This window comes from Gekko japonicus, unplaced genomic scaffold (genome assembly GCF_001447785.1).
Source record: "Gekko japonicus isolate JY-2015 unplaced genomic scaffold, Gekko_japonicus_V1.1 scaffold441, whole genome shotgun sequence".
Taxonomy (NCBI): domain Eukaryota; kingdom Metazoa; phylum Chordata; class Lepidosauria; order Squamata; family Gekkonidae; genus Gekko; species Gekko japonicus.
The window spans coordinates 498,886-514,149 of NW_015172017.1; the positions used below are offsets into that span (position 1 = coordinate 498,886).

Here is a 15,264-nt window from a genome sequence, read left to right on the forward strand (position 1 = left end):
AAACAAAACAGAGAGATGAAGATCCAGAAAGAACGGCGAGCGTTTTTTTATTTTTTACTGAGTTATAACTTTCTTTAACTGTCTCAATAACATTCTTTAACTTTTTTTCAGAGTTATTTGTGTTAAATGTAGGTCAAGTATTGATCCAGGCTGACCTTGCGCAATCTTTAAAACTTCGCTTTTGCTCATTAGTGAGACGTCTGAGCCTGCATTTCATCCACCAGCTTTTTGAAGTCGGGTGAATATTGCGTGAGGGCCAGTCTCAGGGAATCCCAAACACCTGTCCAGCAAACCAGGAGACCAAGTGGGGCTGGTGACCAGGGGTCGTTTCGTAGAAAAAGAGCTAGGGGAACTCATTAGCATAACTCATTAGCATATGCCACACCCCCTGCCATCACCGGAAGTGTGTCATAAGGCCACACCCACCACTCAGTTAGTCTTAGTCTTAAAGGTTAGTCTTAAAGGTGCTATTTGTTAGTCTTAAAGGTGCTATTTGAACTCTTGGACTATTTTGCAGCAACAGACTAACACAGCTACCTCGGGGAAGCTCCTGGATGGGGCTGGGAGTCCTTGCAGAGGCCACGTGGAGTGGCCTCGGCCACCAACTTACCCTCCTGCTTCTTCCTCCTTCTGCAACAGAATGAGGCTGGAAGAAGGGGGTGGCCGGAAGAAGGGGCGGGGCTTCGTCGTGTGCCCCGCCTCCTGCACCTCACCCGGGGGAACTGCGATCCCCCGCGATCCCCCCTGAAATGACCTCTGCTGGTGACAGTTCCCTCTAAGCTGAGTTAGTGTGAGCTAGCTCACAGTTTTTTAGCCTCTGGCTCACACATTTTTGTCTTAGCTCAGGAAGGATGGCTCCTGAGCAAACTAATTCATGCAGTGGCCAAATCACTCTCTCACAACTTTAATGCCAGTAGCTCACAAAGTAGAATTTTTGCTCACAAGACTCCACAGCTTAGAGGGAGCGTGGTGATCTACCTCTGACCCCTCTGCGATCTACCTGTTGGACATACCTGTTCTAGGATGATCCTGCATTGAGCCCCAAGGGGTTGGACTAGGTGCCCTGCGTGGCCCTTCCCAGCTCTGCGATTCCATGACTCTAGCCCACGAGCTCTTTACTAGCCTTTGAGCTACTTACTCTAAGCATTTGCAGCCTAGAACAAAACTGCTTCTGCAATCGCTTGTCTCGTGTGAAAAGACTCACCCTGGGAAAGTGGCTGTTTGTAGACTTACAGTTCTGGGCCAAAAGTCTTCTCGGGCAACACAGAAGGAACAGGAGCCATGCGGGGATCTGAGCCCTGGACAAAAGCCTTGCTTTCTTAAACCCAAAAGGTTGTGTATTTGGGTTTCTCTATTAAGACCCCAGCAAAGCATTTCTGAGCTGGTCACAATGAGGAGGAGATAGCAAGTAGTGTTTCGGCATTACCCTCGCAGGCATTCATGCTGGCCTAGAGCAAAATCCCGAAGAGCTATTGGGACCAACCTGATCTGCACACAACGGGATGCAAGCGTTGGGAGTTCCCCAGAGCTCTTCATTCATCTGGATGTTGCACCCAAAAGTTGGGTAGGGGAGATGTTTCAGGTCCTGATTCCCTGCATCCTGTGCAGACTGCTAGTTGATCTGAACCCAGCCCCACCTGGCATCCAATTCTCTACAGGAAAAGAGTCGCTAAGATCCTGAACTGAAGCGTCTCTCCCCCGCCCTGTCCTGCTTACCGGGTTCTATAGAAGGTGTTATGGGCAATTTCTGTGTGTCTTGATTGGTCTTTATAAGCTATTGCCTGGTTTCCGTGTTTAGATTTTGGGTGTCAGCAGCCGCCCTTCCTCGCAGCGGTCCTGACGTCCTGCAATCCTTTTTTTTTTTTAAAGCAGGACCAAAGCCGCCGTCACGCTGAAGCGTCACAGGTAGCCTCGTTCAGGACGGACCCTTCTGGCATTTGACCATTTTGCAGGTGGGTTTTGTTCCCCTTCTTGGCAGAGGAGGGCTGGGTTCTTGGGGGGGGGGATCTTGTTTTGACGAAAGCTCTCGCCAGCTCAAAGCTTCAGGGATGCTCTCAATATCTTCAGCCGGGGCGGGTGGCGTTCCAGGATTTTTAAGCATCTGGAAGGAAACACCTGGTTTGTTTGAATTTTATATTATTGTCTTGTTTAACGCATCTAGGTTTTATTGTACTTATCGTGTTGTATTTTAACCTGTCGTAAGCCTCCCTGAGCCTGCCTGTGCGGGGAGGGCGGAATATAAATAGAACAAATGAAAAATAAAATAAAATATAAGTAAATTCTAGGCCAGGCCCCGAGGAAGAGTACCGCATCTTGGCCATCGGCGTTAATCCCTGAGCGAGACAGCCTTGCGTTCACAAGGGCCAGTTCAGCTTCTGGGGCTAAATAAAAAACGAGAGGGCCAGCGTGCGGTTTCTAAGCTTTCTGGGAGTTCCCCTGCTTTGCATGTGCGTGAGTGTGCTTATCGCGGTTAAGTTCAGGAGGGATGGTGGCCGAGCAATAAAACCAGAGAACAGCAAGTGCTTTGGGCAGTTTATTTATCCGTAGTAGCTCCAAGCTGTGGGGTGTGGCGCATTTCCTGAGATCGTACCAGTACCGCTTCCTCCCGGCAGTGCCACGAATCACTGAAGCAGCCACACTTCTAGCCTTCAGCGGCATATCGATCTTCTCAAATGATTGGCTTCCCTGTGGGCACAAGGCAGATTGTTGGGCCTCCCCCGGTGCCCAGGGCTATGCTTGCACGGATCGGTTGGCTTTCAGTTTAATGCCCGTATTTCTCTTGCACAGAAGAGTTTGCATGAAAGAGCACATCCCCAGAATCCCAAGAATGTGTTTACCTTAAGCTTCCCCAAAGAGAAGTGGCTCTCCCATCTCTTCTCATGGTGCTTCTGATCACCGGAGAGGTATTGTGTTCTTTGTAGAGAGGAACTCAAGAGGGATCTTTGTGCGAGTTCAATTAATGCGAGGCTCCTTAAGGACAGAGGCGAGGAACAAATGAAGCTGCCGTATGCCGAATTCAGGCCGTCGGTTTGCCTAGTCCCAGTAGTGGTGACTTCCCCCGCAAAAGCACATGCCCTCAACTTTGGGGCTCTTATCGATCCTAGACACAGGTTCTCTGAATACACGTGGGCCTGTGTGTGAGAGAGGAGAGGGATGTGAAGGAATCCCGTACAGGACTACAAATAGAACAGATTTAGAGTCCAGGGGCACCTTAAGACCAACAGAGGTTTATTCAAGGTATGAGCTTTTGTGTGCCAGGCACACTTTTTCAAATCCATTGAAATGGCAGATGAGGTTCTAAACTTATAGACAGGGATTTAATAGTGAATTAACGTGTAACATGATGACGTTCAAGTTATGCAAAGTGAAAAACTAAATAGCAAGCTAAGGTTACAAGGTCAACAGTTGTAATTTTTCACACACAAAAAACCCACGCCACCAGTTGCAAAGCAATAAATATGTCACGGTAGCAGATAAATGTCTAAAGGTGTTTTTTTTCTAATTGTGGGAAGTAACAGAATCTTAATTATCTCCTATCAGGCGTAGAGGGCGCCTGGAGGGCACTTAACAGAAAAAGTGTGCCTTGCACAGGAAAGCTCACACCTTGAATAAACCTTTGTTGGTGTTAAAAGTGCCGCTGGACTCTAAATTTATTCTACTGCTTCAGACCAACACAGCTGAGCACCCGGATCTATCTTCAGGGAATGCCAATAGTCATTTGTGCAAATGTAACCCAAGGTGGGCAGCTCAGTTCAAACTATATAGACTTAAGGCTGGCTGGATGCTGGAGAGATACAGTGCAAACACTGCTTTTGTTTACTTCATTTATAACCTGCTTTTCCATTTTATTTGCACAACAGCACTGTGAGGTAGGTTTAGGCCGCGACTGGCCCAAGATCACCCAGCAAGCTTCCATGGCAGAGTGGGGGGGGGGGTTGGGTTTCAATCAGGGTCTCCCAGATCTTAATCTGACATGTTAGCCACTATACCAGCTCTCAGCAGAACTGGGGAACCCTGGATTCCAATTCCAGTTTTGTCGTGGAGCGCCACATATGATCTTGACTCAGTCTGTTTTGGCCTAATCTACCTCACAGGCTTGTTGTAAGGATAAAACAAAGGATGAGGGAGAGAGCTCTTTTCAGAGGAAGTATGAGGTAAAAATGTCTTGTATATTATCTATGTTGATGGGGGGCGCGTGCGATAGGGAGTTCCCCATCTTAGTGCCTCTCCTTTTCTTCTCCCTTTCCTCAAACAGTGGAATACCGGAAACGCGCAAATCTGGGTTTGAAACTATGAGCTCGGTCGCAGTGTTAACACCCGAGAGCTTTGCTGAGCACCGAAGCGGCCTGAGGGATGAAGAAACACGAGGTAACAATGAGCGTGTGCACCGCGCCCGGGGCTCCTACTTGAATGGGAGACCACCAATAAACACCAGGGCTGGTACCCAGAGGCGGGCGATGGAGAACTCCCTCTGAAGTCTCTTGGCCTTGAAAACCCTACGGGGTCACCATAAGTCAGGTGCAACTTGATGGGAGAAAACAGAACTCTTTGCCTCAAAGTCCTTTCTTCCCCTTGAAGGGCCCGTTTGTCTTTCTCTGTTCTGGGCAGGTGGTGTCCCAGAGGATGAGGCCTACATCCCCACTTACTTGGAAGCTTTCCCCCCACTCCCGGAAAAGGGAGCTCCGGGGGAGAAGTCCAGTGAGTTTACGGGAGTATGGAACAAGATCCGGCCGATCAAATCCTCTGTCATCACCCAGGTGAGTATGTGGGTGGGGCAGGGCAGGGCACGACATAAGAGATGCCAATGTTGGATCAGGCCAAAGGCCCATCCAGTCCAACACTCTGTGTCACACAGTGGCCAGAAATACCAGGTGCCATCAGGAGGTCCAGCAGTGCGGCCAGGACATCAGAACCCCTCCCACTGTTGACCCCCCCCCAAGCACCAAGAAGACAGAGCATCACTTGCCCCAGAGCCGCTATCTATACCCCGTGGCTAATAGCTACTGATGGACCTCTGCTCCATATGCTTATCTAGTTCCCTTCTGAAGCCGTCCATACTTGTAGCTGCCACCACTTCCTGTGGCAGTGAATTCCATGTGTTAATCACTCTTTGGGTGAAGAAGTACATTTGCACAAAAGTACAACGCGGATCCATCTCCTAGAATCCCTAATTCGGAGAGGATTTCTGTGGGATTCTATCCAGAAGATGTTTCACATTGCTCTTTGGTAGCCGGGATGACCTGTGGGCCTGACAAAATATGTGTTGTAGAATAGAAAAAAACAAATTCAAGCATGGGTGTGTTGCTCAGTACGGCCTTTAGGAAGGTGAGGAAACCAGATAAACGTGTCAGAGGGTCCACGAACGGCAGCTGGACTTGGTAGCCAAACATCATTTCCTACTAGCCAACTGTGAAGACCAGCCCCACTCTGATACCGCAACAATCTTATAGCCTTATATCAAACTACCAGTTTCTTCAGACTAAATTCAGTTTCTCTAAATTCCAAGCTTTATCCAGGTTGATGAAAACATTCAGCTACTCTTTTGCTTCTGATCTGTGACTCATTCCATGACAGGTTTTAAAAAATGTTTAACACTGAACTCTCCCTCACCCTGCGAACATATATAACAAATCTTTAAGAAAGTCTTGTTTATTGTACACTTTCTGGTACAAAGCCCCAAATACGTGAAGGAATATGGAATTTAAACTACTCAGTTCCGGACAGAATTGTTATTCTCAGGGCTATTTTTGGGCAGGAACGCACAGGAACGGAGTTCCGGCTGGCTCCCAAGTTAACCACGCCCAGCAGGAACTCATTAGCATAATAGGCCACACCCAATATCAGAAACTCATTAGGATTGGCTACATTAGGGGTGTGTGGCCTAACATGCAAAGGAGTTCCTGCTACAAAAAAGGCCCTGGGTTTTGACAACAAACGAGGTAAACAGAATAAGAAGCAAAAGGTGGGTGTGGCTGGATGACCACACTTCTGGTAACATGGGGGTGTGGCCTAATGTGCTAATGAGCTATGCTCTCATGGGTGTGGCTGCATATGCTTAATGCGTTTCTGTTATTGGGTGTGGCCTATTATGCTAATGAGTTCCTGCTGGGCTTTTTCTACCAAAAAAGCCCTGAGTTATTCTGATAGCAAAGGGAGGGAGAACCAGTTTCTCAAGAACTTCTGCTCACCTTCAATAACTGTTGTTGGAGGCATGAGTATTTTTTTTTTGTAGGCTAGAAAGCTAGATCATAAACTTAAAAAAAAAATCAGAATTTGCAATGCAGCCAAGTAAGAGCCATGATTTATGGCCCTTGGTGTGTTCAAGGTTGGCTCCCTTCCTGCCCCAGTGACCTGTATGAAGTTTGCTAGGATGAAGTAGACACAGTGGCCAAGTGGTTAAGGCGATGGATTGCTAATCTGTTGTGTTTTGCATACATGGGTTCAAATCCTACCTTTGTGGGGCTTCTGGTTTCTTTTGCTCTCACCTGGATGGCCCAGACGAGCGTGATGTTGTCAAATCTCAGAAGCTAAGTGGGGTCAGCCCCCGGATGGGAGACCAGCAAGGAAGTCCAGGGTGGTTGTGCAGGGGCAGTCAATGGCCAACCACCTCACATGGTCACCATATGTCAGCTGCGGCTTAACGGCACTTTCCACCATAGTGAACAAATGAAATTTTTATTACGGCATCCAGCCAGAGCAATCCAAACACTTCAGCAAGGGGCTCCAAAATAATTATTACAAAATGTACAGTATAAAAATATAAAATACATATAACATTCACTTAAAAAAAAAACCCACACACACAAAAGGAAAGATATACAATTTTACAAACTGAGCTGTATTTTTTGAATGCAGCAACATGCCACGGTAGTGAAGTTTAAGCAGCTATGTGATCTTGCTGCTTAATACATAGTGGAAAAATTCCATAATTTGGCACAGAGACGCAGAACTAACTTACGTACATGAACAACAGAGTTGATTTTGTTTCTCTAAGAGCCCAAAAGTTAAAAATTAGAAGAGAAGAAGAGATTGGATTTATACCCCACCCTTCACTTGGAGTCTCAGAGTGGCTTACAAACGCCTTTCCCTTCCCCTCCCCACAACAGACACCCTGTGAGGTGGGTGGGGCTGAGAGAACTCTGACACAGACTGCTCTTTTTCAAGGACAGCTGTGCCAGAGCTTGTGACTGACCCAAGGTCACATCAGCAGGTGCAAGTGGAGGTGTGGGGATTGGGGAATCAAACCCGGTTCTCCCAGATTAGAGTCCGCACACTTAACCACTACACCAAACTGGCTCTCTAGGATTAGGAAAGGTCGATCTCCAAAAGCAAGGACGAACCGTCTGGCAGGTCCTGGTGATAATAGTTCTTAACTCCCACCTGTACCTGACTATGAGCTTTGACACCTCATCCTCTTCTTTGAAGCCTGCAATCATGTGCATGCTTGACCCAGGAGTAGGTTCCATTGAACAGAGTTCAACAGATGTCTGAGAAAACATGGCTTAAGCTGTGGAACACACTGACCTCTTGCTTAACAATGCCTTTTTAAGCCAGCTGTAACGAACACACATGAAGCTGCCTTCTACTAAAGTTAATTATTAATTAATATGGCATTGTGTGTGGAATAGCCAGGAGATCCCGGAAGGGACTGTTTGGCTGCTGAAGCTGCAGCTCTTTTTGGCACCACTAGGTGGCGAGCTATGCTTATTTTTAGGTTGAGGGTGCTGTGATTTGCCCAGGGTCACCCAGCTAGTTTCAAGTGGGGAGGTGGGGAACCAAACCCAGTTCTGCAGATTAGAGTCCATTGCTCTTAACCACTACACCAAACTGGCTCTTATGCCTTCTACTGAATTAGAGCCTTGATCTGTCAGTGTCAGTATCATTTGCTGAGACTGGCAACAGTTCTCTAGGGTCTCAGTCAAAGCTCTTTCAGATCACCTGCCCCTTGATGCTTTTAAGTGGAGATGCTGGGGATCGAACTGGGGAACTTCTGCATGCCAATCCGATGCTCTACCACTGAGCTACAGTCTCATTTGCATTTCTAATAAAAAGCGAAACGGTATTGCTCCTTCGAAACGCTGCTTCTTTTCTCCCTGCAGTTTAAGTGTGCTACTCTTAGCAAGGAGCATAGTCAAAAAAGAGAGAGAATTACATGGCCCCTGTGGGATTTTTCACACCTTCTCCTTAAAAAAAAAAAAAGATCCCTCCCAGAAAGCATAGAATTGAAGATGCTCGCTCAGCCAGAACTCTGGTCAGAAAGGCCAGGAGATCACAGAAGAAAGTAATTTAGCTCAATCCAGCTCCCCCCCCCTTTAGTCTAGAATCCCTGCTAGCTTCGAGATAATTGGAAACAAGTCTTTGCCTGCAAAAAGTGACTTCCCCCAATCCCTATTTTCACGCATCTTCAAACTGGAGCTAAACTTTCAAACCTGCCCATATTCTTATGGGGCTCAGTTGCTGGGGCACATTCAGGGGGAATCCTTGCCTGGTGAGAATACCCTTTTGGGACATTGCCCTTGTCTGGAGAGAGAGGCCAGGGCTCTTCCCCCCCCCCCCCCCCCCCCCTGCTTTTTGGTCCAAAATGGGGGAAAAGGTGGGGTATAAATGGAGTAAGTAAATGTTTTTCCAGTTTCCCTTTATTTTTACATAATTCCGGATTCTCTTCTGGTATTGCTTGGTGGGAGGTGGGTTCACAGTATTTACTTTCAGTCCATTCAGGGAGAAGCAAGGAATTACTCAAACCACAGAAGCCTTGTCCACCAACTTCTGGAAATTTCATTCATCCAGCACTCCAGTCCTTGAAATGATCAGCAAGTACCGTGTTTCCCCGAAAATAAGACACTGTCTTATATTTATTTTTTCTCAAGAAGACACACTAGGGCTTATACCACAAATGCATAGAAATCCTCCTAGGGCTTATTTTTTGGGTAGGTCTTATTTTTGGGGAAACAGGGTAGTATGCAGTGTTTCAGACTTCTGGTCCTTCCTCAGGAACAAAGCACCGACTACAGGAAGCCTCATTCCAATTTCTTTACAGGACAATTCTATTCCGTTTCTTTATGGGCCAGGTCTCCTAAGCTTTAATATGCACCTCTCAAGGTTGCTTCTATGTAAACAGGAGACCTGGCCCATAAAGAAACTGAATAGAATTGTCCTGTAAAGAAATTGGAATGAGACTTCCTGTAGTCGTTCTTTGTTCCTGAGGAAGGACCAGAAGTCTGAAACACTGCATTACTACCTAGGAAAAGTGTTGGATATCTACTCTGGACTTTGTTTTTTTCCTTCCATGGATCCTTTGGACTTCTGTATTTTCCCATGATGGATTATATGTATAGATTCATTACTGATTACATGTGCATTTCACTTTGTTGAAGTCTCCTTTTGGATATACTTTTGCGGGCAATTCAGCTCACAGTTGTTTGTTGTTGTTGCCCCTTGCCAATGTGGTTCCTCTTGGCAGGTGTTTCACGTCCCCTTGGAAGAGCGACGCTACAAGGACAACAGCCAGTTTGGAGAAGGCGACGAGGCCAAGGTTTGTGTGGAGATCATGCAGAAGACCTGGGCTCACATTGAGCTCTCCCTGGCCAAGGACCAGGGCTTGTCTATCATGGTGACCGGCAAACTGGACTCTGTCATGAAGGCTCGGAAGGAAATAGTCGCTCGGCTTCAGACCCAGGTGCGTCCCGGCCAGCGTTGCCTTGGCGGCGTGGCTTTTCTTTCTGCTTCAGGCTTTCCTTCTGGGTACCCCTTCTTTCCTTGTTGCGTAACGTCCCCCTTTTTTGACGAGTGAAAGAAGAGGACGAAGACTTGAACGGGTAACTGATAGGCCTGTATTCACCGCTGTGTGCGGCAGTTGTCGCTCCTAAATATGTTCCCTCTCTGTGAGGTGTGGAGATTGGAGCTCCTGTTGTCTCTTTGCAGTGGCTTCTTTCTTCTTTGAGTATAATTATAAATCCTCAATAATGCAGAGCCCTGCCTCAGGGAGCTTACAGTCTAGCCCAGGGTTCCCCAACATGGCGCCCGGGGACATCTTTCCTGGTCTCCGCCAAGTGCTTTTAGAAAGTGGGTGGGGAAAGGTGAGGCTTTCACCCAGCAGGGCTTCTGATTGGCCACTGGAGATCCAATTGGCAGATCTTTTAAAACGTTGCTCGCCGTGTGACTGAAGGTAAGCCATGGCTGGCTTCTTTCTTCTTTGAGTATAATTATAAATCCTCAATAATGCAGAGCCCTGCCTCAGGGAGCTTACAGTCTAGCCCAGGGTTCCCCAACATGGCGCCCGGGAACATCTTTCCTGGTCTCCGCCAAGTGCTTTTAGAAAGTGGGTGGGGAAAGGTGAGGCTTTCACCCAGCAGGGCTTCTGATTGGCCACTGGAGATCCAATTGGCAGATCTTTTAAAACGTTGCTCGCCGTGTGACCGAAGGTAAGCCATGGCCGGCTCTGCCTCCCATGGTGGCAGCCATTTGTGGCTGTGCCTACCACAGTGGGTCCGGATTCCAAAGGTGCCCGCAGGGTCAAAAAGGTCAGGGACCCCAGATCAAATATATGATGCCGACTGCTGAAGATATAAGGGGAAAGAAGGGAAGAAAATGGGGTGGGTGGGTGTGTCAAACAGGAAAGCGTCTCAACGTTCCTTCTCTCCTGCAGGCTTCAGCTACTGTCACAATCCCCAAGGAACACCATCGCTTTGTGATTGGCAAGAGTGGCGAGAAACTGCAGGAGCTCGAGCTGAAGACGGCCACCAAGATCAACATCCCGCGGACCGACGACCCCAGCAACCAGATCAAGATCACAGGCACCAAAGAAGGCATCGAGAAAGCTCGGCATGAGATCCTGCTCATCTCAGCTGAGCAGGTGACTGGCCCGTGAGGAACGGGGGGTGTCTGTGCGTCATGAGAGCTGAAACCTGGTCCCTATTCTCTTGGAGGCTCTGACCTGGATAGCCCAGGCTAACCTGATCTTGGTAGATCTTGGAAGCTAAGTAGGTTTGGCCCCAGTTAGTGCTTGAATGGGAGACCACCCAGGAAGCCCAGGGTTGCTACGCAGAAGCAGGTCATGGCAAACCACCTCTGAATGTCTCTTGCTTGGAAAACCCTATGGAGTCATTGGGTCCGTGGCAAAAGGGGGGGCGGGATCTCCTTGGAAGCTTGGGATGGTGGAGATATGACTTGCCCCCATCCAGAGGCTGCTTCCGCGGCTGCGTTCAGGCCTAACCAGTGGATATATCCGGTTTGCGTTCCAGGATAAGCGAGCGGTGGAGCGTTTGTGCCTGGAGAAGGCCTTCCATCCCTTCATTGCTGGCGCCTTCAACAAGGTGGTGCAGGAGATCATGCAGGAAACAGGGGCTCGCATTAACATCCCGCCGCCCAGCGTCAACAAGGATGAGATCATCATCACGGGCGAGAAGGAGCCCGTGGCCCAGGCACTCCTGTGGATCCGCAAGATCTATGAGGATAAGGTGAGCGGCCCAGAGGAGCCCTGAATAACTCTGCTGCAAACTATGCCTATGTTTGAGGGGTGGGCAGCAGAAGTGTGCTATAGATAACCTTCGTGTGCAGTTCTTGATCCTGAAGCATGCATCGTGACAAAACGCTTGAGCACAAGAAGCCACCTCATACCGAATCAGTCTCTGACATTAGAAGGATCACAGTGTGTATACAGATCAAAAACAGAATATAGGTAAAGGTAAAGGTTCCCTTGCTCAAAAGCCAGCCGAGTCCGACTCTAGGGTTGCGGTGCTCATCTCCGTTTCCAAGCCGAAGAGGCAGCGCTGTTCGAAGACGTTTCCGTGGTCATGTGGCCGGCATGACTAAACACCAAGGCGCACGGAACGCTGTTCCCTTCCCACCGAAGTGGTACCTATTTATCTACTTGCAATTTCTTGCTTTCGAACTGCTAGGTTGGCAGGAGCTGGAACTAGAGATGGGAGCTCACTCCATCATGCGGCACCCGGGTCTTGAACTGCTGAACTACTGACCTTCCACAGCCTGCAGTTCAGTGTCTTAACCACTTGAGCCACCGCAGCTCCAAAAGAGAATATACAAGACGCTAAATAATAAATAAACATTAACAAAAACCTTTATCTTGCAAAACTTATCCTTACAAAATTTAAGATATATACGGGCAGTTCCAAAACAATATGCCAAAAGTACGACGGTACAAAGTTACAACATCACTACTAGAATGTGTGCAAAGTTACAACATCACTACTAGAATGTGTGCAAGTCCAATACTATGTATCCAAACTTCATATAGGAAGGATTAAGACGAGGATTCCGGATAGAAGTCCCACATTTCGGTTAGGCTATGGCATCATTAGAAGATTCAGATTAATTTCTCTGTTGAAATTTTGGAACGGTGCCCCTCTCAGAGAATATACTGTAAGAAAAAGAAAACGTTTTTCGGAATGTGTGTCAGACGTAATGCCAACTGGGAATTATAAAACTACTGGAAGATAAACAACTAAGAGAATTTTTGTATCTAGAAGTTGGTTTCACTGAAGAAGATAACCGAAACGAGGGACTTCTATCCGGAATCCTCATCTTGATCCTTCCTGTATGAAGTCTGGATATACAGTATGGGACTTACACACATTCTAGTAGTGGTGTTGTAGTTTTGCACTATTGTATTTTTGGCATATTGTTTTGGAGTTGCTTGTCTGTATCTTAAATTTTGTACGTTCACAACAATATAAGGATAAGTTTTGCAAGATAAAGAGTTTCATCAATGTTTATCACTTAGCGGCTTGTATTACAGTGGTTCTATTCTATTGTTGATCATACCGAATCAGGCCATTGGTCCATCTCAGTATTGTCAGCTCAGACTGGCTGCGGATCTCCAGGGTCTCTGGCGGAGGTCTTTCACATCACCTACCGCCAGATGCTCTAACTGGAGATGCAGGAGGATTGAACTTGGAACCAAGCAGCTGCTCTACCACTGAGTCATGGCCTCTCCCCACTTCCAGGCTAGTGCCTTATACAGTCACTGGCACCAAGATGGGGAGCCGAGCAGAATTTTCAGTGCTGTACATACCTCTGTGCAGACAGGAGACCAGATTTTCATTCCGGTCTCCTCTCAAAGCTGCTTCAGGCAATCATCTGTGGCTCTCTGGTCACCCAGTCTATCCTTACACCTCCCCTACGAGATAGGTCATACTTAGAGTGATGGGCCCAGGGAGCTTCATGGATGAGTAAAGATTTGAACCCAGGTCTCCCAGCTCCTCATCGGACCCCTGCACCTACTGGTTCCTGTGTTTCCTGCTTGTGTGTCCCTGAAAGGGAAACAATTTCTGTGTACATCAGCTCTTCATGTTAGATGGCCTTGTGTGTGCTCTTGCACATGCAGTCTGAGTCTTTATTGAATCAGCGTGGCCATCAGTCAGTTGGGATAGCTTGTGTCTGCGTCAGCACTCTGAAGAGAGCATTATTTTACGTGCCTGTGTGTGCTGCAAGTGTTGTCCTAGAAGAGGAAAACCGATTCTCTTGCCCAGGATGAAATGCCTGTGCTAAGGTGCCGTCCGCTGTCCTCTGTTCTTAATACGCTTGAGAAATAATAATCTGGTGCTCACTTGAATGGGGAGCACCTCTTAGGTCAGTGAAAACTATCTGTAATCTGTGCCTGACTGGCAGACAATGCAGTTTGCACTTGAAGTGAAGAAGAAGAAGAAGAAGAGATTGGATTTATACCCGGGCCTTCACTTGGAGTCTCAGAGCATCTTACAAACTCCTTTTCCTTCCCCTCCCCACAACAGACACCCTGTGAGGTGGGTGGGGCTGAGAGAGCTCTGACAGGAACTGCTCTTTTTCAAGAACAGCTCTTGCCAGAACTATGGCTTGCCCAAGGACATCCAGCAGGTGTGAGCGGAGGAGTGGGGAATCAAACCCAGTTCTCCCAGATTAGAGTCCACGCACTTAACCATGACACCAAACTGGTGAAGAAGAAGAGATTGGATTTATATCCCGCCCTTCACTTGGAGTCTCAGAGCGGCTTACAAACTCCTTTCCCTTCCCCTCCCCACAACAGACACCCTGTGAGGTTGGTGGGGCTGAGAGAGCTCTTCACAGAACTGTCCTTGAGAGAACAACTGTGCCAGAGCTTGTGACTGACCCAAGGTCACACCAGCAGGTGCAAGTGGAGGAGTGGGGAATCAAACCCGGTTCTCCCAGATTAGAGTCCGCGCTAGTGCTAGTCATTGTCAGAAGTGGTGCTGTATCTGACGAAGTGAGCAGTGACTCACGCAAGCTCCACGCCCTGCCACGAATTTTTGTTAGCCTTTAAGGCACTATTGGACTCTTGCTCTTTTCATTCGCTTTATGGGTGAGAGAACGGAGGAAGAGGCATGCTGGATCCAGCCAAGGGTCCAGCATTCTGCCTCATACAGTGGCTGACCAGCTGCTTCTAGGAAGCCCACAGGCAGGATGACAGGTACAGCAAGAGCCAGTTTGGTGTCATGGTTAAGTGCGCAGACTCTAATCTGGGAGAACCGGGTTTGATTCCCCACTCCTCCACATGCAGCTGCTGGTGTGACCTTGGGTCAGTCACAAGTTCTCTCAGAGCAGTTCCTGTCAGAGCTCTCTCAGCCCCACCTACCTCACAGGGTGTCTGTTGTGGGGAGGGGAAGGGAAAGGGAGTTTGTGAGCCGCTCTGAGACTCCTGGGTAGTGAAGGGTAGGGTATAAATCCAGTCTCCTCCTCCTCCTCCTCCTCCTCCTCCTCCTCCTCTTCTTCTTCTTCCTCTTCTTCTTCTTCCTCTTCTTCTTCTTCCTCTTCTTCCTCTTCCTCTTCCTCTTCTTCTTCTTCTTCTTCTTCTTCTTCTTCTTCTTCTTCTTCTTCTTCTTCTTCTTCTTCTTCTTCTTCTTCTTCCCTGTGCTTCTTAAGACAGAGGTAAGTCACAAACTGGGCTTTGTTTCCTCTGTCAGGGGAACTGATATCTGTCACTAACCCATTGAAATCCCAGGAGATCCCCAGGCCCCACCCGCAGACCGGCAAACCCTATCATCCCCACTGCAGTTGCTTTTTAGTGCCAAAGTACACCTCCTGTGCTTCAGTGGAGAACTCCAGCGTCATGTGGCCCATCTCCATACAGCAAGGATGACAGTCTTTATTTGGCCTTCAACTAATGACCAGCTGCCTTCTTGAGAGCCAGTTGGGTGTCGTGGTTAAGTGCGCGGACTCTAATCTGGGAGAACTGGGTTTGATTCCCCACTCCTCCACTTGCACCTGCTGATGTGACCTTGGGTCAGTCACAAGCTGTGGCACAGCTGTCCT

The 15,264-nt window shown here is 48.0% G+C and overlaps 1 protein-coding gene across 2 annotated transcripts in view; it reads left to right on the forward strand.

Moving 5' to 3' along the window:
* Positions 1-15,264, forward strand: part of LOC107118185 (vigilin-like) — a 99,324-nt gene that overhangs the window by 45,516 nt on the left and 38,544 nt on the right. For both annotated transcript variants that reach the window (XM_015420464.1, XM_015420465.1), the window contains exons 2-7: positions 1,870-1,952; positions 4,256-4,368; positions 4,609-4,757; positions 9,461-9,676; positions 10,646-10,852; positions 11,241-11,456. In XM_015420464.1, coding sequence (XP_015275950.1) covers positions 4,293-4,368; positions 4,609-4,757; positions 9,461-9,676; positions 10,646-10,852; positions 11,241-11,456 — 864 coding nt within the window. In that variant the 5' untranslated portion in view covers positions 1,870-1,952; positions 4,256-4,292. The remainder of the gene's footprint in view (positions 1-1,869; positions 1,953-4,255; positions 4,369-4,608; positions 4,758-9,460; positions 9,677-10,645; positions 10,853-11,240; positions 11,457-15,264) is intronic.